Source organism: Penicillium verhagenii (genome assembly GCF_028828195.1).
Source record: "Penicillium verhagenii strain IBT 33310 chromosome Unknown utg000005l_segment0_segment0, whole genome shotgun sequence".
Lineage (NCBI taxonomy): Eukaryota > Fungi > Ascomycota > Eurotiomycetes > Eurotiales > Aspergillaceae > Penicillium > Penicillium verhagenii.
In genome coordinates this window covers 3,495,157-3,518,433 of record NW_026643169.1, presented here as the reverse complement: position 1 = coordinate 3,518,433, position 23,277 = coordinate 3,495,157, and the positions used below count along the sequence as shown (strand labels likewise).

The window sequence follows — 23,277 nt, the reverse complement described above, 5'->3', positions numbered from 1 at the left end:
CGTGGTCTTGACTAATTTTTAATGTTTTGTTTTTCTTATTTAATCCTTTCCTTTCCCTCTTTCATTATGTTCCTTTCTGAGTTTGATATCAAGTGAGCAGACCTAGATCTGGTTCCAAGGTTGACATCACTCAACAAGGGAGGTTTAACAAAAAATGGCCGAGCTCAAGAACCAATACACTCCCGCCGAGGAGGAGAAGCTGCTAGGTGACAGGTCCGAGCCGATACCTCACAAATCATCCTCTCCCACATGGGGAAGAAGACGCATCATAGCTCTCACCGTAGCTTTCCTCGGCTCTGCCGCACTGGCAGTTCACCATTTGACTCATGGGTATGAACATCCCTCTGGGCATAGACATGGGCATGGGGTACACAGGGAAAATCCTGACCAGCCATTGGTTGCGTCTAATAGGTCGAGAAAACATCATGTGCGCAGTTCCCACGCCTGCAACACCGTCGACGGCGGCTACAATTGTTTCTCCGATATCTCCCACCTCTGGGGCCAGTACTCTCCTTACTTCTCATTGGAAGACGAAAGTAGTATCTCTGGGGATGTTCCACAGCAATGCGATGTCACCTTCGTGCAGGTACTATCCCGCCACGGCGCACGGTACCCCACCGCATCCAAGGGCAAGCAGTATGCTGCGCTCATCGAGGCCATTCAAACCAATGCCACCGCATACAAGGACGGTACATCTTTCCTACGCTCCTACAACTACACCCTCGGCACCGATGACCTGACCACCTTCGGCGAGAACGAGATGGTTGACTCGGGAATCAAGTTCTACGAGCGCTACGAGGCTCTCACGCGTGACAACATCCCCTTCATCCGTTCCTCTGACTCCTCGCGCGTCGTCGAGTCCGGACAGCTCTTTATCCAGGGATTCCAGGACACAAAACAGCAAGACAAGAAGGCGCTGCACTCCCAAGCCTCGCCCACCATCAACGTCGTCATCTCCGAAGACACAGGCTCAAACAACACCCTCAACCACAACACCTGTCCCGTATTTGAGGCCAGCACCATCGGCGACGACGTCTCAGACAACTACACCGCGATTTTCACTCCGTCCATCGCCGCGCGTCTGGAATCCTCAATGCCCGGCACCATCCTCTCCGGTGACGACGTGACCTACCTCATGGACATGTGCTCGTACGACACCATCTCCGACACAGCAGACGCAAGCACGAAGTCCTCCTTCTGCGCCCTCTTTACCGACGCCGAGTGGGCCGAATACAACTACTATCAGTCCCTGACCAAATACTACGGCTACGGTGCCGGAAACCCGCTCGGCCCGACGCAGGGTGTTGGATTCGTCAACGAGCTCATTGCGCGCATGACGCAGACCCCCGTGCGCGACCACACTTCCACCAACCACACGCTTGACAACGGGCCCGGCGCTGCGACGACCTTCCCGTTGAACCGGACGCTGTATGCAGACTTCACGCATGACAATGGCATGATTCCCATTTTCTTTGCCATGGGTCTTTACAATGCCACGGAGCCTTTGCCGCCTACTCATATCGAGTCTACCAAGGGTGCGGATGGATTTTCTGCTGCGTGGACTGTGCCGTTTGCGGCGCGCGCGTACATTGAGGTCATGGAGTGTGCTGCTGAGAAGGAGCCGCTGGTGCGGGTCTTGGTGAATGATCGGGTTGTTCCCTTGCAGGGATGTGATGTTGATGCATTGGGACGTTGCAAGAAGGGCGATTTCATTGATGGGTTGAGCTTCGCGAGGGAGGGTGGTGATTGGGCCAGTTGTTATTAGACACTGGTCGGATTTGGTGGCCTTGTGAACATTGCCCACCCCCCCCGGTTCTCGGGGAACTTGAAAATATTGTTATCTTCTTTCATTCGAGCATATTTTTTTGCTCAAGCTTTCGGTTGTGTATGTACTTAGTATGATCATTGATACCCTGCATAATATTCTTTTTTTTTTTTTTTTTTTTTTTTGCGAAGGATATCTGAGGAAGTTGAGAAGTTTCTTGTCATCATCTCTTCGCTAGCCTACAGATTGACTTTGGATTTAAATCGAAACTTTCGGTCATTTGAATATCAAAGGTCCAGGCTTTCTTATCAAGTTTAAGACCAAGCTTTCATTTCACATCCAAGCATGCAATCATGATCTATGTAAACATTGAATAAAACACGCATGTTAAGCCTCAAATGCAGACAAAACTGTTCAAAGTCCCAACATTCAGAACAAGTTATAATAGTTCAGACAGCCTCCAACTCCAATGAAAATATTGACATTCGTTCCTCCCATATATCACCGGGGCAGTTTTGCTCATCTCCATGATCTCATCGATCCATCTCAGGAGCCCCGTACCACTTGACATCAACATCACTCAATTTAAATGTGATAAACGTTCCAATGACCGTTTCCGTTCCCATTCCCATTCCCATTCCCGTTGCCGTGATAACGCCGATGCTGTGCAGACAGAACCCACGCCACCCAGAGTGGCACTTGATCTCGTTTGACAACAAATCCGTTGTCTTCAATATCATCATTAGAAAGATTGTTTGGTTTCTCCAACTGCACTCGGTTTGACGGCAATCGCCTCCCATGCATCAGGGATGGAAACAGTAGGTCATCGGACGTAGGCCCCGAGGCCCAAGTCGATTGCTCTGGAAGGGATGTGGCAGCTGCAACGGAAAGGGAGGACGGTGCCGGCACTGCGAGATCTATATCAAAGACTTCAATCCCACTGGCCATAGACATTGCGTCAAAGTGATCAGCGTAGTCGATATCATACAGCTCCACTCGGTCTAGACGTTCCATTTCTTCACGGAGGACGGTGAGCACATCCTTCCAACGCCCCAGTGGACGAAGGTAGACAGCGCATAGGCGAAAATCACGGAGTTGGCGGCGATGACGGCGGGCCAAAGATATGATCTCATCAGCACTTAGACGCCATCCTTGCAAACTAAGTGTGCGCAGCGTTTTCCAACGGATATCATGAAAGATGGCTTCGAGGTCTAGGTCCAGTGGGGTTTTGGGTGGAAAACCGATATGGATAGCGACAAGATTTTTGGCCTCGACAAAGAAGCGGTGAAAGACGCTAGAAAGGTCAGACATTGTTGCAGTAATGTCGTAATTGGAATGAAAATTGATGTCAAGGCTAGTGAGGCGGCTTCCCATCGCGGCTAGGGTGGTGGACGGTGCTTGCAGGAGTTGTAATGTAGCCTCTGGGCTGATCTGAGGCCCGATGAAACGAATTGCAGTACACTGTGAGCCTAAAAGAGCGATTCCAAGATTTGTTACGGCACGCGAACATGCCGATTCCCACTCGAACCGAGCAGTGGCTGAATTTGATCCCTCAGGATTGCGGATGGAGCGGTCGCGAATAAAATCGATCAGGTGTTCGTCGGCCTCATCTTGCAAGCGCAGTAATTTGATTTCTTGGAGTGCTGAAAAAGCGGCAATGCCCGCGCGAAGCTGCAGGAGATCCTGGTTGGTTTCAATCAGGCTAATTTGTTCGTGCAATCGTCGACTGTGCACCTGTGCGAGTGATTGATTTTCGGCGCCGAGTTTCTGAAATATTGGCGTCCAGCCTGTGATCTTGTCGTCAGCAGATCTGTCCCATATAGGCTTGTGAATATAAAAAGGATTGGGTACCGCTGCCTTGATAGAAGGGTCGCACGAGATATGTCACCGTTTTTACGTAGCAGGCCCGCTGCATGATCAGCAGTTCCCCAAGTCGCCGGAATCCATCTTTTGAAAATCGTAGGTTGAAGCGCGCGAACTTTCGAGGTGTGCCGATGCGCATGAACCGTTTACAGACTAGGCGAAACCGATCCAGATCGGATGTCTCTCCGTATCCAACTAGTTTATGTTGACTTTCTCCATTGCTGTGACTTCCGCTGGTATATGATTTTCCGTTTAGAGCTTGCGGCACAGGTTCCAATAATATAGTCAAGATTTCACTCAGAAGCTCATCGGCGAGGTCCTCAATACAACGTGACATGTCCATGTTCGGCGCTTTGCAGCCGAGGATCCGGCTGCCTGGACAAGATACAGCAACATGGAAAGAAAGGAAGAAGAAAGAGAGAGAGACGAGGAAATTGGAAGCTTCTGTACCAAGTCTTACAGACCGGCAGAAGAGGAGAAGATCAGTTGGGGATGCACGATTGAGGGGGCACCAGTCCCACTATAAACCCGAAAAAAAAGTAAAGAAAAAAAAAGAAGGAAAATAATGATTTAAAAAAAAGGTGCACACAAGTATCGACTGGAATTGGACTCATCGACCCCCAGAGTGCTGTCTCACCATGGACGCATGGCGACAGTTCTCGCCCTAACAATTCGACGCGACCGGGATGATCATCAAGACCCTGGTTTAGCGCGCTTTTATGCTGACGGGCCTTTGCATCACGTTGGTTTCATTGGTGACGCTCCCAGTGGGCAATCACATGATTGAACGAGGCTGCGGCCAGCCAGAACGAAACAGCGCGAACTTGCAGAGACTTTTTTGAGAGGGGGAAAGGGGGGGGGGGGTAAGAGAAGCAAGTGGTATTGGTGGGGAGCGGTTGGTTGGTGGTTGTAGACTGTCTACTTCTTGAAGTCAATGCAGGCCCCGCTCCAGTTGTCACATCTCTGCAAGGTGACGGACTCGCGTGTGGTGGAGAAGCCACCAACACGATTGGGGGAAATTGGCCGAAATCTGAATGTATTAAAATCTACAGGTCTTCGTTGCTTCTCCCACTTTCTCTCCCGAGTCCCCCGGCCCCCTTATTTGTAATTCATAAAATTTCACTGTTCCAAAAATCCTTAGATTTTGGCCCGATCCGATTCCATACATTGTCGACGAATCTCCGTGCTGCCAATCTTGTTCTCGAAATTGATGGCGCTTTCCTTAGCTTCACCAGCCAGGAGCACACCCACTTCGAAAATGGAAAGTCTTGACCATCCCTTTTTGGCCCGTTCCTCATTGACGAATGCACCTCCAGCTGACGTCTCCTGCGATACTACCAACGCACTGATGTTCTCATCGGTTGCTGTGGGGCCGCAGGTATCAAAGAATTCCACAAACTTATAGATCAAGTTGGGCTGGTATTGTATCACCACCACCTGTCCCTTGCCATCCGCCGTTCTGGTGCGTTCCATTCGAGGTGATTTATTCCCCGAGAAATCCATAATGCCAGCCAGAAAGGCTGCGGTGCGCTGAAACCGCTCTTCCCAACTTTCTAAGTATTCAGAAAACTTCTTGTTCACTAGCAAATCGGCGCCAGTCACACCGATCGTCAAAACCCTCTCTCGATCCTGATTAGTATGATCTAGCGGCTCCAGGGCTAGCGCCAATGCTGTGAGGAGATGTTTGTGACCAAGATGAAGATGATCGAATGTTCCTCCAACTGCAACCGAGTAGTGGGGCTGAAGGGACGGCTGGTCCTCAGGAATCGGAAGAGACTGCGGGGCTGACCAGTCTCCAGCGGAGACTGTCTGCAGGATCGATGCGGTGTGATTCTTGGATGAACCGGTGGTACTACTAAGAAAGGAGTCGACCAAATCCCGGCCGGGTTGGTTGCTTGGAAAGAATATATGGTCCCACTGTCGGCCCGAGGTTGCCAGAGACTGGATGTCAAGGATTGGCCCGATCTTTGAACCAGTCTGGATCTCATCATCAGATAACGGATGATCAACAAATACTAAACGTGCATCGATGCCACCCGGCAAGTCAAGTTTAATATCTCGAGTGGTCCCCACGGCCAGAATCAAAGTATAGACATAGGCGACATAACGTTCCATCTGGACAAAGCTCTTTATGCGAGGCCTGTTGGATGCAGAAAGCAAGCCTGGGATTTGCAAAGCAATGTCGAGAGTGGCAATGCGATTGGAGCCGTCCAAGGCTTTGGACAGCTGCACGAACGCATCGGATACCGAGGCCTCAAATGCTTCCTTGACCCCGCCGAAAGTGAATGATGAAGGAGGGGGTAGTAACAAAAGCGCCGAAGGGGAGTTGATTCGGGATGTCATGATTGCAAATACGTACAATGTAACAGCAAATAAAAAAGAACACAGGAAATGAAAGCAACAAAGACTTCGAAGAAAAAGAAATGTAAAGAAAGGAATTAAGAGTTCAGAATCCACTTGTAATGCGGCGTGCCAAATAAAGCGTGAGTTGTCACCCGGGGTTGGCTGACTCAGCGCGGGCAACCTCAGCTTCACATTGAAACCCTCAAGCTGCGACATCCACAATCGCTTCTCCTTTTACGTCTCATCTGCCTCGGGAGCTTCTTGTGAAGCTTGTGCAGCTTACTGCCACCCTCTGGGCGCCTCCCTCCCGCAAGCCTTCTTCGTCCCAAGGGGGAGTGGAGCTAAGCCCCATTCAAGACCACCCCTAAAGACCTCAGGTCCCTCCGCACCATGTCGAATCCCTCCTTCGATTCCCCTCGAAGGTCCGCTGTGTTTGGCCGTCAGCCAGAGGAACTGCATATGCCATCTACGGGCCTGAACAATCCAAATTTGTCCCGTCAGCCTCCCTCCCATGACTTCCCCGCGGCCCAAGACACAGGTGCAGGCGCAAGCGCTGGCGCAACTCAGGTCCCCTCGATCAATCTTCAACCTTCCTCCCAATCCGTCCAGTATGGAAGTGGCAGTGGAAGCAGCAATAACACTTTACCAGGCGCCCTCACCCCAGGAGGTCAGAATCGCCCACCAGCTGTCTCGGCCAACACAGCCCCGTCGGTTATCCCCACCTTACCGTCATCGGGACAGCAGCCCAGCCATCGATCAAGCATGATAAACTCTCATGGTCATTCTCGATCTAGCCCGGCTGGGTTCGATCAGTCTATGTACAAACAACCTGGGGTACCGGATGAGTCTAAGTATCCCACGTCTCCGGGAACTGGATACCCGCCCCAGACCCCGCAAGGCTCTAAGTATTCGCCGCTTGGCCTGGCAGACGTTCGCCTTCCTGGTGACTATTATCTAGGAGGCTCACTTATGAGCCCAGGTGCTGCCGCATACAACAGCGATAATCAAGTGCCGACCAACAGCAACTACATTGCTCCTTGGCCCATTTACGCTGTCGACTGGTGCAAATGGCCAATTTCTGGGAGCTCAAGCTCATTTGGTGGAAAATTGGCCCTCGGAAGTCACTTGGAAGACAATCACAACTTCGTGCGTTCATTAATAGTACAAAATTAATTGTTTGACACTGACAATTGCTCTATAGATACAAATTGTTGATACGCACTGGGCCCAGCCTGATCCTGATACCCCGGACGCGGCAGCAGGGGAGATCAAGCTAGAATATGTCAAAACAGCTGAAGCGACACATTCATATCCCGTCACGCGTATTCTGTGGGAACCACCATCGTCCCAAAAGCAGTCTACTGATTTGCTTGCCACATCTGGCGATCATCTTCGCTTGTGGTCGCTCCCCAATTCCCAACCAGCGCCGAGCTCAAACACCATCACGCGGCCTTCCAGCCAACCTACTGCAAAGCTCTCTCCTTTAGCACTGCTCTCTAACTCTAAATCTCCTGAGCATACCGCCCCAATCACTTCTCTGGACTGGAATACGATCTCTCCAAGCTTGATCATCACATCCAGCATTGATACAACCTGCACAATCTGGGATATCCCAACTTTGACAGCCAAGACCCAGCTGATTGCTCATGACAAGGAAGTATTTGACGTTCGGTTCTGTGCCAACAGTGTCGATGTCTTTGTGAGCTGTGGTGCTGACGGCAGTGTTCGCATGTTTGATCTGCGGAGCCTAGAGCACAGCACTATCATTTACGAGCCATCGGAGAAGACTGAAGTTAAGCGTATGTAGTGTTCTGATGATTCGTATCGCTCAAGACCTAGTTAACTAACAAATACTAGCGGTGATGAGCCCCGGTAACGCAAGTCCACCTGGATCACAGGCGGGAGCTTGGCCTCCGCCACTGCTGAGAATTGCTGGTATGACCGATCGATTGGCTCTATGTTAAGCATGAACTAACCTCACTCTTTTCTCTAGCATCCCCACACGATGCTCATCTCCTGGCCACTTTCTCCCAGGATTCCAGCGTTGTCCGTGTTCTTGATGTGAGACAACCCGGGCAAGCCTTGCTTGAGCTGAAGGGCCATTCTGCCGCGCTCAACTGCGTCGAATGGTCACCAAGCCGGCGTGGTCATCTTGCCTCTGGTGCAGACGACAGCCTTGTCCTCCTTTGGGACCTCATTAACCAACACAATGCCGTGCCTCTGTCATCCACTCCCCATAGCTCCGGTTCTCAATCCACCACCGAGCGTGGACCCACTGCCGCCTGGCAATGCGACTACGAAATATCCAATATTAGCTGGTCCCCACAGGGTGGATCCAACCCCTCAGGTCAACCACGGGAATGGCTCGGTGTTTGTGGCGGACGCGGGATATGGGGCGTCGCACTATAAAAAATAAAGTTGTGGGTATGGACGAAACAAAAAGATATCTGGCATCAGGGGATTGTTTGGTTTATCATCTCGCGCGCTCCGGTGTTTGTTCTGCTTCCTCCTTTTCATATCCGACTGCATTAGATGGTTTCTTCCGCCACGATCGTCCTCGGCTTTACCTCGGCGGTTGCATTTCTTCCGCTGTTACGCATCTCTCTGCATTCCTTGCTCTCCTACTAGCCGCCCACCTATTGCCGGTGCCCAGCCATCGCGCAATGCATCACCAGCCGCACTAGATACGAAATGGGTGGTGATGGATGGATACTATCATCGCAATTTACTTTGATTTTGGCACGAGTGAATGATTTAATGAATGACATCTTGGAATTTTCCGTTATCCAGCGCCTTTTTGAACTTATTGTTCTCATATTCATGTCCTGGAATGATACCTAGGAGGTATTTCCAGGTTTAGACTTGGGATGCATGTCTGTAGTAGTAGGTTGCAAAATAAAAAATTGTGACTCTGAGACCTCTAGAGCGTAGTACACTACTACTTTGCGAGCCATGGTTGGAACCTTGGATGGAACTTCAAATGTTCATGTGTGGAGCGTGAAGGGCCTAGTGATGACCAATTAAATTATAGAAGTACTGACTAGTGGCTAGTCATTGAATGATCGTTTGAAAAAGTAGAATATGTAGTATTTCAGGTTAACTCGGCCAGCGAGTCGACGCCAGTAGGTACTAGTCACAGATGACAGAAAGCTATCCACGTAACAATAATCTCATTGCGTGCGGGGGGTTTGCGCTCTTGGGGTCGAGAGGCTCGGTGTCGCAGATGCGGAAGCACCCTTGGCTATAAGCTGGTCTTCAAGCCAGCGCGCAAATTTCACGCTGGGAATATCAACAAGGCGCCAAAATACATCACCCGCCCAGATCGAGACAGGCAAGCAAATCAGCCATCCAATCAAGAAACCGAGACAATACTGAAAGTTTGTTTCTTTGCCGGTAATTTCCCAGATGTTTGGCATGAGAGAATATCCCAACGAGTGGAGGATGGGTCCGTGTACAATGTAGAATGCATAAGATATTTTGCCCAGGTATTGCGACAGAGGGTTGGTGAAGAGCTTCTGGATGTCGGGTGAATGGTTTATGCTAAAGACGATCAAAGCAGCGCCGATGGTTTGCGGGAACCGGTGAAGCTCTCCGTAGGTCCAGGGCGTGATGCTCCAAAGCCACCTGTACCCGGGCGTCCATTTGAAGCCCAGGTTAGGACACGAGCCGATGTAAAGGCCGACCACGAAAACTCCGATCCAGAAGCGGCGGCGCGAGATTGTGGCGAAGGTTTTACCACTTGGGGGGAAACGAATGTGCAAGTTGTCATTCGTTCTTGCTGATGCTGGCCGTTCCCAGGTTCCATTGATCTGATCAATTTCGGCCATTTGCATGCCCACCAAGAACAACACAATGTCCCACCGACCGTATCGCATACAGAACCAAGTCAAAGATGCGACGAGGGTCATTCGCACGGGAGAGACCAGACGTGAGGTGGCCAGGGTTGTAAGAAAGAGAACAAGTGAGCAGCGGAACTCAACCGGAATGGTCCAGAGGTGGGGGTTGTAATTATTGTAGTAGAGTGACCAATCGAACGGATTCATCAGGTGGGCCACTGTGTAGTACCAGTCCCAAGATTGTTTGTAGAGGGATTTGAAGACTGGTGGGTGCTGTTCATTCGTGCCAACAATTGTGCGGCCTTCCTTGATCACTCCCCATGAATAATTGTAGATACCAAGCCGAACAGCGATAAAGACGCAAGCAAGACCGACAATAGACGGGATGTAAAGGCGCAATGCCCGCCTGAAAGTTGAAGACGCTAGAACAGTGAAAGTCTGGTCAAAGGAACGAGACCTGATGGTTTTGAGAGGTTTGTAGGAAAGCACGTAGCCCGAGATGACGAAGAAAATAGCCACCATAATATGCCCCGAGATCAGCATGTGGATAATGGGTAATTGATGGATTCCCCAGTTTTCGCCTGCAAACCCCCATCCGACTGCGACTTTCCATGTATAAGCGAAGAGAAAGTGAAAATTGAAGACGAGTAAACAAGCCCAGCCTCGCAGCCCGTCGAGCGCAGCGATCGCGTGAAGTTTTGTTGGCTCGTCTGGCTCCACGCCGACATATTTTTGGAGGAAACTGGGTGTGAATGCGATAGTCAATCTGAGGAATGCGTCCTCCGCACTGGTCAGCCAGTCCTCTTGCGACGCGGTCGAACCATGTGGGCTGGCTAGTATATTTGACGGATGAAATTGAGAGAATGTGTTCCAGCGGGAGGGCTGATCTGTGCTGCTAGCTGTGGAGGCAGACTCGAGGTCCTCTAGCGGAATCGAGACCGGTGCCGGGCTGCGGCGTTCGCGGGGTTCGAGGTAGGATGTCATTGTGATCGGAGGGTTTGCGCAATTGCTCAAGGAGCATGTCCGATGCCGCGTGGGGCGCGACAGGGGGCGGATTTATGTTGAAGTGATCATCGAAATGACAGCGGGAGTGCGATATGCTTTACAGCCTATGTGAGATGCAAGATCGAAGATGGATGAAGAGGCTCGTCCAGCGAGGGAATCAGGGTTTCGTGGAGAAGCTAACGCTGCCGTGTCCACATCGGCAGAATGTGCACTCCAGCCGAACTTCGCACTACGTCAGCGGGTGTTGCACTCCACTGAGCATAAAACCTAAGTTTAACAGCTCTCAAGAGTCAAGATATACAGAAATCGGATAAAATGAAAGAAAATGAGAAGATGGAATTTTTGACAAGGAATCGACAGTGGAAAGACTAAGTTGAAGCCAGAAGTTGACAGCAGCACATACATTGCTGATCACCTTCCTTTTATGGGGTTGAATTCACCCGTCTTCGGCCTCATCCTGCCACTGGCTGCAGAAGTTCTTCGATTTTAACAAGACCTGCCAAATCACCCTCAATTGTCTCCATTTGAGATTTTTCCACCCAGCCTTTTGTGAAGCCGCCCCCAAAATCGATCACCCAAGCATCTTCTCTGCTATCAATCAAGATATTCCCAGCCTTTGCATCGCCCCAGACAATACCAGCTTCATGTGATTTTGCGATAGCAGTGGTGATTTGCTTTCTCCACTTTTCTCTTAAACTAGAAGATAAGAAATCTTCTGACCCTAGAATGCATTCCAAGTTTTCAGTTCCACATTCAATCCAAGAGAGAAGAAGTCCAATTAGCATTGAGCCACTTTCATCTTGAACGAGACCATGTAAATTTGGGACCCTGATCTCATCACATGGCAAAATTTTGTCCAGCCTCCTATAGATATCAATTTCTCGCAGAGCAGCAGGCCGGTTTCCTGAATGGATAGCTTTGAAGTGATAAACACATCCAGCAGCAATGACCTTCCTGGGAAACCGAGAAAGTGACTCAATAATACTTGGACGTTCAATCTTGACATCCCTTGGTCGGAACAAGGGCCATTTTGATGATAGTTTGCTTTGATCAACAACAGCAACACCATCCAACCTTGGTTTGCGAGAAACAGTGTAGTCCAAGAATGGCTGTAGTCTACCATCTTGGCCATACACTTGGTATCAATAGGTTGGAGGAGACAGATATTCCTCAAGCGTTATATGCTGTTGATTCGAGGAAGGTTCCAATTTTTCAAAGATCTCAATGAAGGGCTCCATAACCCAGTCTTGCAGATTCTGTTCTGCCTCTTCTGAAGTTTCAAGGTCTTCTTCGTCACAAATATCTTCCATCAAGTTCAAGTATCTCTGAAGGACCCCTGGTGCCTGATCGAGGTTGCTTGGAGACAACTGAATGTAGAAACATTTGCCTCGGCATATCACATTGAGTGCTGCTGTTTTATCCTCAGCATGCAGCATAATGTCTTTAAAAGACCAAAGCGGGAGCTCATCTGTTTCTTCTGATTCCATGGTATGCCAAATATTGGAGGAAATTTCCCGATGTCTTCTGCTTGATAATATGAATCTTGAATATGTATAGTCAAGGGCTGAGTGAACAAAAAACGTCTCGTCGTGAGTCGTAGATGTGGCTTGTTAAACTTGGAAGGCACTTCAAGGTGATCAGATGGAAAAGTGCACAGCTCGCGATTGAATGGAGTTTGATCGAACACATGCAAGGTTACATCAGCAAAGGGACTCGTTAGCCTCAAGTGCTTAGTACCAGTTGACAGACAAGGGGCTCAGTGATCGTAAAGCGGCGAGGGGTGAGCACTAGAACGGATTTGGAGAGGAACTCCAAGCGTTGCCAGATATTGTACTGTGCATACTAGGTATAAATATATATACACCTTTAAAGGAATTCAGCAACCAGTTTGGAATGACTTATGGTTGTGGAAAAAGAACCATGCAGATCCAAGATATGAAGATATATTAAGCTAAAGTCGGAAATACTGTTCTATCAATTTCAACGAATTTGCTGGCGACAGGAAGGTTGGAATGGTAGGAATTCGGGTAGAGAGTAGAGAAGTGGGAAGCTAAAGACCAAAAAGCCAGATGGAACTTTCGATCGGCAAACGCACTCAAGATAAGCGGCAGAACCACCATTCCCCTTTCACTTCACATGTGTTCGGAGAAAAGGGGCGACGATTTCTCATTGAATAGACGTGACTTGATCTCGAATGATTCAAAGAAGTATATGGAGAGCAATGAACCAATGACACCCTTCCGAATCAGCTAACTGGTCAACGTCATTTCCACTTGCGCGAACTTCTCTCCCTTCCTCTTTGTCTTGCTTGCCTCATTGAACCCTTCCACCCGCCACCCTCGCAACTCCTTTTGTCCTCGTTTGGATGTCGCCATCGCCAGCGCGCGCTCTTGGATAATCCCTCTCGGGTGGTTGTGGTCGCACCTACCGAATGCTATCGTCATGGATTTGCGCACCATCATGAACACCGACGGTGGTGCATCCAAAGCCAACGCACCACCGCCCAACCAGTCTTCTAGTCCCCTCTCAGATCCATCTCAGAAACAGCGCACTCAATCGGCCTGTTCGGAATATCCATCACGCCCCCCGCAGCCTCCATTGCAACATCCACCGCGTGCCTCGCCCGAACGATCCTCGCCCTACGGCCCTACCCAATCGCCATACCAGCAGCAGTTCAACGCCGGACCTCCTCCTCCGATCAACACAGCCGTACAATCCCAAAGAAGTCAAAGCCCTACACAATTCTCCACTCCCTATGGCCCCGGGCCGCGCGATGTATACGGGGCATCGGTGTACAATTCGCATCCTCAACACCCCGCGGGCCCCTTGGCCTCACCATATACACCACAGCCCATGAGCGCAGGGGTCCAGCACACTGAGCCGGCATCATATTTTGCCCAACAGCGTTCTCATTCCCTTCACAGTGTTATGGCAAACCCGCGCCCGATCACCCGAGACAGTCCGCCTTCCGTCCCCCAGCCTCATCCATCGCATCAATTTTCTCCTTCCGCCCACCACTCGCTCCCGGGAACTCCTTTAGGTCCTCCACCTGCTTTCATATCCCGTCAATCACCTTCATCCGCACGTCCTCAATCATCCGACCACGACTCCCCGAGAAATCCACTGTCAAGTTCCCAAGCCCTCCAGGACGTTCAAGCTCGAGATCATTCACAATTGTCGTCGCCTTCAAGACAACGTCAATTCTCCCCCAATACCCGACCGAACGAATCCACACCTTCATTCCAACCCACGGGCGTCAAGCAAGAGCCATTAGAGACTGCAAGTCCTGAGTCTTCTCGGCAAAACAGCATTACAGCAAACTCTGATTCCGCTGGAGCTGGTCCGCGTCGCCCATCTGAGGATAGGTGGAACGAGAGTCCTACAGCACTATTTCATTCTAGACCGGGGTCAGATTCACGCGCCTCGCCTATTGCAACCACTCATGCACAGATGAACAGCTCGCCAACAGCCTCGCGTAGTGGTTCTCAATTCAAGATGGAAATCGACCACGAATCAAGCCAGCTGCCAAAACCAAAAAGGAGGCGATACAACGAGCCTCCCATTTATGCGCAGCGCAGCGCTCGCACGAAAGGCAGATGTCCAGTGATCCCAAACCCCCAGCCCCCTATTCCCAAACATGCAAGGCAATTGCATGAAGAGCGACAGCTCAGCCGCCGAGCTTCCTCCGCGACCGGACCTGCAATTACCGCCGTCACTCCTACATCTGCTCGAACACCAGTTGCAGCGCCAACAAGCACCAACGGTCCTCCCACACCGGCAGTGCCTCTAGCGCCTCCAGCGCCGGTTGCAACATCCGCACCGAGCAGCAACAACACCAGCAGGACGAAGCCGGTCGGAATTTTGGGTCCGTGGGAGCCATCAATCACAGGACTCATTCCCTACGAAGAAGTCACGAAGCTTCTCTGCGATTTTCTCTTCCAACATGTGGTCATGAGAAACGATGTAGGAGCTGGATCAGCGGGCTCCGCAGCTGCCGGCCAAGGCACAATCATCGAGATAGAAGGGAAATTGGGCCATGTCATGGACATGGATAGAGGAGAGAGGCTGAATTTGCCGATTCTCACTGAAACTGTCGTCAACCGAGATATTCCACGATTCCGAACATCATTCGAGAGCAGTATGACCGTTGTAAGTTCACATTTGAAATTAACAAATGAGTTCAAGATCAAATTCTTACCATAGCATTTCTATAGGAACAACATCGAGCGATGAACAACTACCTTAACGAACAAGTCAAGGCTTCCATGGGCGGTCCCAACTCCCCTCGTGTTCCCATCTCCTACGCACACAAAAAGGAACGTGATACCTTTTACGAAGTCTCGCCCGCCGATCTCCCTCCCGTCATCCGCCAGAACCTGAACCCTCGCCACAAACCAAAAGTCCGGGTGACAACAGACCAACGGACTGGTGAAGTGCTCGCAAAGATTGTCAAATGTCGGGTTGCCGATATTGATGTGTGTAGCCCACGCACAACCGTCGACTGGCGCGTGAGCGTGAATCTAGAAATGGAGTATGAAGGCGATCATCGCAACTTGCCGCTAGTGGACATGTCTAAAGGTGGCCGTGGTGAGCGAAACAAGGACCGCATGAGCTATCGACACTTGGCCTACCAAGTTGATTTGACCCAAGTAGCCCAAGCTGAGGTGAGTCCACCACTACTACCCATCCCTCAATCCCTGTGTGACCCATATGCAGTCTTCTGACATTTGACAATAGCCTCCGACAAAAAATGAATTCGAACACGAGCTCGAAGTTGAAGTGTCCGCCGCTGAAATCCGCCGACAGGGTCAACTTGCCATGAATGGGGACCCGACTAATCAGTACGAGGAGTTGGTAAAGGGATTTGTGGATAATATTCGCGTGCTGGCACGAGCGGTGCCACCTTGAAGACCTGTTTTATATCTTGTAACATGTATTTTGGACTTGTCTCGGGGCGACTCGATGTTTGTTCTTTATTTTCTTTTCGCCCATTCTTTTCTTAGCTCTCTCAGCTCTCTACCTTCCTCTCTCGTGCTGATACGGTTTATTTGCATTTCCGGGGCAAGGGTATGTGTGGTAATAGAGAGGAAACAAAGTTCTCGAACGGCATCTATAGTTTTGTTCGGATGAATACCTACTAGTAGTACTTGACTCAATGTTTCCAAAGTTGATTTCCTCGTAAAGATTTTGGTCATGTTCCGCGTGCAAGGTTTACTTGCGTAGAGAGATTCCTATATCTGAGCAGACGCACTTGAGATACGCTTCGCCCTTGATCTTCCCGACGTCTGATCTCAAAATTTAATCTAATGCTGAACTTAACTCTGCCCTACGCTACATATGGGTATTGTCATTCTTCCAGAATTCAAGCCGTTTCGGGGCAGTCAGAATGCCGCGCATTTGGGGAGGGGTACTGAGAAACGCCTTGCCGCAGCTCTTGCCTCGCAGCGCCTCGTTATAAACCTTGCAACCACCACTCGCTTAATGAGGCGGTGACGTGGCAATTCCACGGTACCAATAGCATGCACATGAGCAACCAACATCTTCTAAACGCGGAAATATGTTGGATGAAGCACCTGTGCCGTCTCCGTATTAAATGGTAGGGAGTCGGGGTACGCCGTACAAATATGGGGAGGGATCACCCTGCCTGATTTTCTTCCCTCATTCATGGGCCATGATCCAGTTTGAAGCTTGGAAATGGGCATAATGTTGAACTTGGCGGAGTTGAGAAACAGATACGAGACTCTCAGAGTAACTGAGGATAACAAGGATAAGATTATCGAGGCACGCTTTGAATACAACCTTTGTGGCAATACCGAGACTTTACTGACAGGCTTTCATGAGTGAAGGAACTTCTTTTACATGTTGAAAGCCTTGAAGAGGACATCCGGCGCGAGAAGAATGAAACTCAAGACCGGAAGAATCTGGCTTCATTTTATAAAGATGAGACCGAGAAATGCCAGGTTGAACTGAAAGAGAAGGGTCACAAGGAAGTACGTGTTAAGATGCCTTCTTTGAGATCGCTGGACTCCGAATCTGCTAGTACAAAGTGAAACATGCAACTAACGACACGATAATAGGCGATGTTACAGTTTGCATCAGTACTTGTTGATGGTGATCACATGAACGTGAGTACAATGTTTCCCCACAGATCATATTTTTGACTTGAACTAAAGACTCAAACATGCAGTTCAAGGACGAATTTGTTCAAAAGGGACACGAAGGTGGTCGCCTTGCAGCGAAAGCTCTTATTCAAGCGGTTCAAGGTTATGTTCGAGATGTCAAAGCTGACGCCAGCTCCAACATCCACTACCAGGTTAGGGTGTATGCAAATGTGGCTGGTTTAGCAGCCACGTACTGCGATACTGGTATCATAAGCTCCCAGGATGTGCTGAGATCTTTTATCCAAGGGTTTAACGTGGAAAATGCTCGCTGTGACTTCGTGGATGCAGGGAGTGGGAAGGAATGCTCTGATGTGAAGATTAAAGGTAAGATGCTGCTGTTTTATACTGCGATCTAGAAATCACAGCTAATCCATACCCCAGCTCTTTTTGACCACGATGTTCTCAACATCCACTGTCAACATATCGTCTTCTGTGGATCTGCGGATAATGGCTATGCCCGCGTATTGGGAGAGCATCGTGGATCAGATCGTATTACCCTGGTAGAGGGCCCTCCATTCTCCCGTGAATTGAAGCATGAGGCATCTCACTTCAAGACAACTTCATTCCCTGAAGTATTCCGAGCCAATATGCTTTCTCGCAAAGTATCATCTGGCGGTGCAACAGTTGCTACTATACCCACACCACCGCGGACACCGACTTCAAACTATGCCTCCGTGACGAAAAGGAAGGTCCCAGTATCAAATAATCGTCCAACGGAAATTGATTCACCCACAGAAACACCGGCGGCCAACGGTCCAAAGTTGTTGGTACACAAAAATGTTAATGGTGAACGGGTCGATGGCCCTTTGAAGGCCATAACGAAGGGTAAACTTGAGGCTCTCATGAGGGCGAAATTTTGCAACCAATTTCATATATTGGGCGCCTGCGCATGGGGAAAGTCTTGTACTTTCCGACATGAGCCAAGACTTGGTCCGCAAGATGCAGTTGGTTTGATGTCAGTTGCCCGTTTGGGTGTGTGTCCAAAAGGGCTGGAGTGTAATGATGGGAATTGTGTCAATGGCCACCGATGTCCACATAGAAGTTGTACTGGGCCAGGGAAGGGCTGCAAGTTTCCCCATGGTGTTGACACTAGAATTGTTTCCTCCCATTAAGCCGGAATTATGCCTACGCGATGAACGTTGATTTGGAACTATTAACTTGCCAATTGTTACTCATGTCAGAGAATCTTACTAATTGAAAGGGTTCAAATGTTGCACAACATTCAATGTTTGAAAGAAAGCGTTGACATTTGTAAATGTTTAAATTTAACTCATTTCGGATATTCTACTTGAGCTTGACCAAACAGCTTCCACCGCCGATTGACCAACGCGTCCACTCCAGCCAACCATCTTTTCCAACATGCCCCTCCATCCAACTGCAAAATCTCGCGAATCCGCCGATAATCACGCGCTTCTTGATCTTCAGCCTCGCTTTTCAATTGTACTTTACTGCTTGGCCCCCAAACCATCCATTTACGTTCCTGGCGCTCCACACTCCACGGCGCGAAGCCATTTGTGAATCGAATCCAAGCCGAGGAAAATTCACGAGCCATCTGCTTCTCCTCCTCGTTGAACTCATTCTCCAAGTTCATAAAAAGATAAAGCAACTCGTGAGCATGGTAAGCGGTTCCCTCAAGAGGATTTTGAAGACGCGACCGCTGGTCAAAGTGATAGAGAAAAGAAGCCTCTCCTGCCACCTGGGAAAGCAAATAGTTTGGAACCTTAAAAATCGCGTCACCGCACATATGTTCCACGCGTTTCAAAAATTCATCTTGCGATAAGTCAATTTCGATTTCATATGCTGCCAGAATCTTATCTGTATAGGCGTCGTTGTTAATATCAGCCTGGAGAACTCGGCGGACAGAATGGTAGTTTTCATCGAGCAGGTTTAGATGAAAAATAACACCCTCATGGTATGTATCACCGAACATATAACCCTTCAGCCACGCAGGCGGGGTGTTGACTTCTCGGGGATTGACTCCAGCGCGATAAAACCACCCGTCTAGACACGGATTTCCCGTTCCCAAGGGAACTCCCTGAATAGTTGGAGTTGTGTTTGCAAGTTCCTGTTGGGGAATAGCCCGAAGTTGATCTAAAGCTTCAGGCGCGGATGGATCAATGCTGAATTGACGACAGGTAGCCTGGAAAAACAGATCATGTTGCTCAATAGTCCATGCGGGAATGGCTGCAGATAGACCAGACATGCATGCAGCCCGATGGAAGACTGGCGGGTTCGCTGAGAGCAACTGGTTACTGATTGAGATGCCACCCGCAGACTCGCCAACGGCGGTCACATTCAGGGGATTGCCTCCAAGGAATTCGATGTATTGCTGCACCCAATCGAAAGCAACTTGCTGGTCCGTGAAGCCGAAATTTCCGCTTCCCGCGAACCCGTCTTGCTTGAGTTCCTCTGCGATGACTTTTCCAGCGAGAAATCCACCGATGCCGACGCGGTAGTTGAAGTTTATGCAGATGATGGGCATACCGATGACAATGCTTTGAGAAACAAGGTTTACCGCGTCGAATATTGGGAGGTTTGCACCCCCATACAACAGGGAGCCGCCGTGGACATAGACGAATACCGGAAGGCTTTCGACATCTGGCTTCAAGGAATGCGGAATCACGATATTCATGACGAGAGCGGACTGTTCATCCACGGCCCGAGACTGGTTGAAATGCGCTGGTGGTGGTACGGGGACCAAGTCATCGCTATCATCTCCATCGACAATGGGACTTGGACAATCGTTGCTGGAGTAATGTGAATACAGAAGGCCGAATGTGTAGGAGACGGTCTTACCCTAATTTTGTTCCATCATGATATTCGTCATTCCATTTATTTTGCAGTGTTGACCGTGTCCAGCGCTTGGAGAGATGTGCATAGGGAATGCCGCAAAATTGCTGGACGCCATTGGCATATTCCAAGCCGTCCACCGTTCCTAGACCGGGGATGGTGGCTTTGCACGTCCCAACTGGTGCCTGAAAAGACATATCGATTGGTTTTGATTTCAAACATATTTCCGGTCACTCCGTTTTATATAGTTTTTACCAAATTTCCAACCTTGGAAAATACCTAGTCTTGGGTCTCTTCCATTCTGTTACCTAATCGCTCGAATAGGCAGCTTGACCCTCCATAGCTTATCAGCAGTCCCGATTCCCGCTGAGCGCTCCACTATCATTTGAACTTCCCCGCATTCCAACTTTGGAAGATTTACAGTACATAAATTCTAATGCAGTCGAGATCCAGGAAGGCTTGCCGCTTGTTTATTGACTCCAAGGGCTTAAGTCTCTCCGCTCTTGAGTCGTGACCCTCTCCGAAGTCGGAATGTCGACCCGCTCTTCTGAAGGGTGTTGGACCTGCAAGCGTCGCCGTAGAGGCTGCGATAAGACCCACCCGACATGTCAGAACTGTGCACGACGGGGGATTGAGTGTGAAGGTTATGAAATTAGATTGCGCTGGGGTAGCGGAATCGCCTCTCGGGGCCAGTTCACGGGCGCAGATAAGCCTTTGAAAGAGAGTGTCCCGTCGAGGCCCAAGGGTCGCCAAAGAGACCTGAACAGGGAAAGAAAGAAATTAAAAGCGTCGTCACCTAATGATGCGGGACAATTGACCAGTCCTGAGAATTCACAGCCCAGTGTCGATGAGTACCCAGAAGATGAATACGCCATGGTTCCTAATACCGGGGGGCCTGTTACTCTTCCACCAGAACGGTCTAAGCAGGACGAGGCCTTGTTTAATGAATGTAAGTCTTTTTATTTTGGCGATGAACGGTGGAGCTCCGGAATACTAAATATCCAAGTTATGAACGGAGGGATCAACGTACTCCATTCCACTACTGCCCGAGATGGGATGCTGCAACCTCGACTACCCGAACTATGTCAAGAGTCCAGTGCTTTGTACACAATCTGTTTAGCCTTCCAACTTTCTCTGTCCTCCACCCAATCACCTCAATTCTTCGAATATTTTGATACAGCATTACGAGAATTCCGATCTGAACTGGCCCGAAGTACAATTCTATCCGATGGGACATTGACAGCTGGGCTACTTTTGTGTAGCATTGGCGTGCGTGACCCCAACTCTTGTTTTTTTCACCTTTCATATAAGGTTCTGACCCCATATTTTGAACAGCTGATACATGGTCTGCCCTGGAGCATCCACCTAGAAGGCATGCACAATATTCTACAAAGCCACGGCTTGGCCGATAAGCATCGCGCAGCTTCCCAGACTCCATTCCGTATCCATTTGGTCGAGGTCATGGGGGTAATGGACCTGCCATTCTTCTCGATTGGTCGTCAGACCCCCGGCATTGGAATATGGCGCCGCTACTGTCAGCCTGCTTCGCCTAGAGAGGGGATCGAGCCTGTGACTGGCTTGCCACGAGCCTTGGTAGACCTGTTCGCCGGCATCGGAAGCAATACCACAGAACAGAGTTTCTGGGACTGGCCGGGTGAGCTCGGGAGCTTTTTACAGTGCTATTTATGGGAAGCCTATCGCTTAGCTGGGATCTTGACCCTTCGTCGCCACGCACGGCTGGAGGAACACCGGTCGCGAGAACCCCGGAATTTCTCCGCTTGGCGCCAGCCCAGTGCTTGTCCGGCTAATGCGAACATTCTCGTAACTAGAATTTTGGCGAATATTGATGCCCTTCGTCTTGCGTGTGGAGAACGTCCGATCGAGGATACTTTTATCCATAATGCAATTTTATTTCCTATTGTTGTTGCTGGCTTGGAAGTTTCCGTTCTGTGTGAGAACCCGGAATGGCAGATTAATATTCAGAAATGTATGCGCGGCTCACGGCAACATGATCTTTTGTTGGAGTTACTACATGAAATGTGGCAGAAGAATGATCCAATTCTTAGCGTTGATGATATTGCGAGGGTGAAGGGAATAGAAATGGGATTGTTATGATTGGCGCACATTCTCTTGAAATCTGTCTTCTCAGCCGTGTATCCATATGTTTACAGGGTCCCTGAGGTGCATAATAATCTATCTGCCCTCTGATGATCCTTGCCCCGAGTGAACCATAGCCCAAAATTTGAGATTCTGTTCTTCATCCACTAGTTCAACCTCATTGACTACTTGAAACCCGAAACTTTCATAAAACCCAATATTCTCCTGACGAGTACACTCAAGGTATATCGGCTGGTCTCCAACATGCTGTAAGATTGACCTCATGACACCCCCTCCAATTCCACGCGCCTGCAGTGACGGATGCACAGCGATAACTTCAAGATACCACATCTTTTGCTTCGAGTATTGAGCCTGTACGCTCTCCAATCCAGTTTTATTCGCCGCAAGGAGTTGATCGACGCGCTAGAAAGATAACGGATCAGTATCTGAGTACCTAAAGTCCAATTTAAAATTTCATTCACCTGTTTCTTGCATCCATCGTCGTATGCTGGCTTTAGGATTTCAAGTAGAAACAACTTCCATGTGAGCCACAACCTTGATAATGACCATCTTAGCTGTTCTTTGGGTGGGAACAAGAAGACGACAGCACCTGCATCATCAGCGCCCGGTATGCTGGCTGTGACCGATGATTGTGCCTCCTTTATCAGCGTCGTATCGGGCTCAACCGACTCGGTAGATTTTCTTTGCTTCCGCGGAAACTTGAGCGCCATCTCCTGGACGTCGCCTGATTGGAGAACCTCGCCATGAACCAACACTGACTGGATGCGTCGATATTGCCATTTCCATACTGAATCATCAGGCTTATCCCAGGTCGTTGCATTTGGGCGCAGCCATCGAATCAGCGGATCAGAGGAGAATGAAGCATTGACGGTTCGTGCGATCGCTGAAATGGATTTCTCTGAGGATATGTCAGTTGAAAGGGCCCATAAGAATTCCTCATGTGGAATGGGAGCAGCTGGTACCATTGTGAACTCGATGTAGGTTGACTTGTGTGATCTGCTTGGCCATTGTATGCTCTAGCCCGACCCTCGAGCTTCGATAACGACTTTCAAAAGCAATGCGAAATCGAGATTACTTTCGAAGTGGCTATTGGGAGTTGATAAGACGTGGCAGGGGTACATGTGAATCTCAGTATTGATCTCGCTAAAACTTACGCGAGATCAAGAAGGCCAGTCGATTATTCTTTTTGATAAGAACATCATCTTGTTCTTTTAGATTGGTGGCTCCACCTTCCGTATTTGGGTTGGACAATCACCATACCGAGACTTGAGGACACTAGCGGCGTAGTGCCCAAGTCCTGTGTGGGAAGCGAAAGCCCCATATCAACGCGTTCCTTGTTCTTGGCAAAAATTTATCGGAGCGGTCTAACCCAATTGCGGAAGGTGGACACCCGGAG

At 49.5% G+C, this 23,277-nt stretch overlaps 10 protein-coding genes across 10 annotated transcripts; 5 read left to right on the top strand and 5 right to left on the bottom strand.

Annotated features, from left to right (window-relative positions):
• Positions 1-154: 154 nt before the first annotated feature.
• Positions 155-1,765, top strand: N7466_004831 (histidine phosphatase family protein; the record flags this gene model as incomplete). The annotated part of the gene is made up of 1 exon (XM_057164228.1): positions 155-1,765. The coding sequence occupies one exon, from the start codon at positions 155-157 to the stop codon at positions 1,763-1,765; it is 1,611 nt and encodes a 536-aa protein (XP_057022909.1).
• A 585-nt stretch (positions 1,766-2,350) lies between these two features.
• On the bottom strand, positions 2,351-3,971 carry N7466_004830 (F-box domain protein; the record flags this gene model as incomplete). The annotated part of the gene is made up of 2 exons (XM_057164227.1): positions 2,351-3,552; positions 3,617-3,971. 2 exons carry the CDS (start codon positions 3,969-3,971, stop codon positions 2,351-2,353), a joined length of 1,557 nt encoding a protein of 518 aa, XP_057022908.1.
• Positions 3,972-4,765: 794 nt separating this feature from the next.
• Positions 4,766-5,971, bottom strand: N7466_004829 (putative pantetheine-phosphate adenylyltransferase; the record flags this gene model as incomplete). The annotated part of the gene is made up of 1 exon (XM_057164226.1): positions 4,766-5,971. The coding sequence occupies one exon, from the start codon at positions 5,969-5,971 to the stop codon at positions 4,766-4,768; it is 1,206 nt and encodes a 401-aa protein (XP_057022907.1).
• A 390-nt stretch (positions 5,972-6,361) lies between these two features.
• N7466_004828 (uncharacterized protein) lies at positions 6,362-8,380 on the top strand (the record flags this gene model as incomplete). Its single annotated transcript, XM_057164225.1, has 4 exons — positions 6,362-7,117; positions 7,173-7,770; positions 7,829-7,906; positions 7,965-8,380. The coding sequence occupies 4 exons, from the start codon at positions 6,362-6,364 to the stop codon at positions 8,378-8,380; spliced, it is 1,848 nt and encodes a 615-aa protein (XP_057022906.1).
• A 761-nt stretch (positions 8,381-9,141) lies between these two features.
• N7466_004827 (acyltransferase family protein) lies at positions 9,142-10,791 on the bottom strand (the record flags this gene model as incomplete). The annotated part of the gene is made up of 1 exon (XM_057164224.1): positions 9,142-10,791. One exon carries the CDS (start codon positions 10,789-10,791, stop codon positions 9,142-9,144), a length of 1,650 nt encoding a protein of 549 aa, XP_057022905.1.
• Positions 10,792-13,254: 2,463 nt separating this feature from the next.
• On the top strand, positions 13,255-15,720 carry triA (uncharacterized protein; the record flags this gene model as incomplete). The annotated part of the gene is made up of 3 exons (XM_057164223.1): positions 13,255-14,961; positions 15,027-15,476; positions 15,550-15,720. 3 exons carry the CDS (start codon positions 13,255-13,257, stop codon positions 15,718-15,720), a joined length of 2,328 nt encoding a protein of 775 aa, XP_057022904.1.
• Positions 15,721-16,892: 1,172 nt separating this feature from the next.
• N7466_004825 (CCCH zinc finger DNA binding protein) lies at positions 16,893-18,085 on the top strand (the record flags this gene model as incomplete). The annotated part of the gene is made up of 3 exons (XM_057164222.1): positions 16,893-16,937; positions 17,000-17,297; positions 17,355-18,085. 3 exons carry the CDS (start codon positions 16,893-16,895, stop codon positions 18,083-18,085), a joined length of 1,074 nt encoding a protein of 357 aa, XP_057022903.1.
• Positions 18,086-18,243: 158 nt separating this feature from the next.
• N7466_004824 (uncharacterized protein) lies at positions 18,244-19,960 on the bottom strand (the record flags this gene model as incomplete). Its single annotated transcript, XM_057164221.1, has 2 exons — positions 18,244-19,720; positions 19,770-19,960. 2 exons carry the CDS (start codon positions 19,958-19,960, stop codon positions 18,244-18,246), a joined length of 1,668 nt encoding a protein of 555 aa, XP_057022902.1.
• Positions 19,961-20,294: 334 nt separating this feature from the next.
• Positions 20,295-21,878, top strand: N7466_004823 (Zn(II)2Cys6 transcription factor; the record flags this gene model as incomplete). Its single annotated transcript, XM_057164220.1, has 3 exons — positions 20,295-20,712; positions 20,770-21,032; positions 21,099-21,878. The coding sequence occupies 3 exons, from the start codon at positions 20,295-20,297 to the stop codon at positions 21,876-21,878; spliced, it is 1,461 nt and encodes a 486-aa protein (XP_057022901.1).
• A 78-nt stretch (positions 21,879-21,956) lies between these two features.
• Positions 21,957-22,846, bottom strand: N7466_004822 (GNAT family N-acetyltransferase; the record flags this gene model as incomplete). Its single annotated transcript, XM_057164219.1, has 2 exons — positions 21,957-22,283; positions 22,343-22,846. The coding sequence occupies 2 exons, from the start codon at positions 22,844-22,846 to the stop codon at positions 21,957-21,959; spliced, it is 831 nt and encodes a 276-aa protein (XP_057022900.1).
• Between the last annotated feature and the right edge of the window lie 431 nt (positions 22,847-23,277).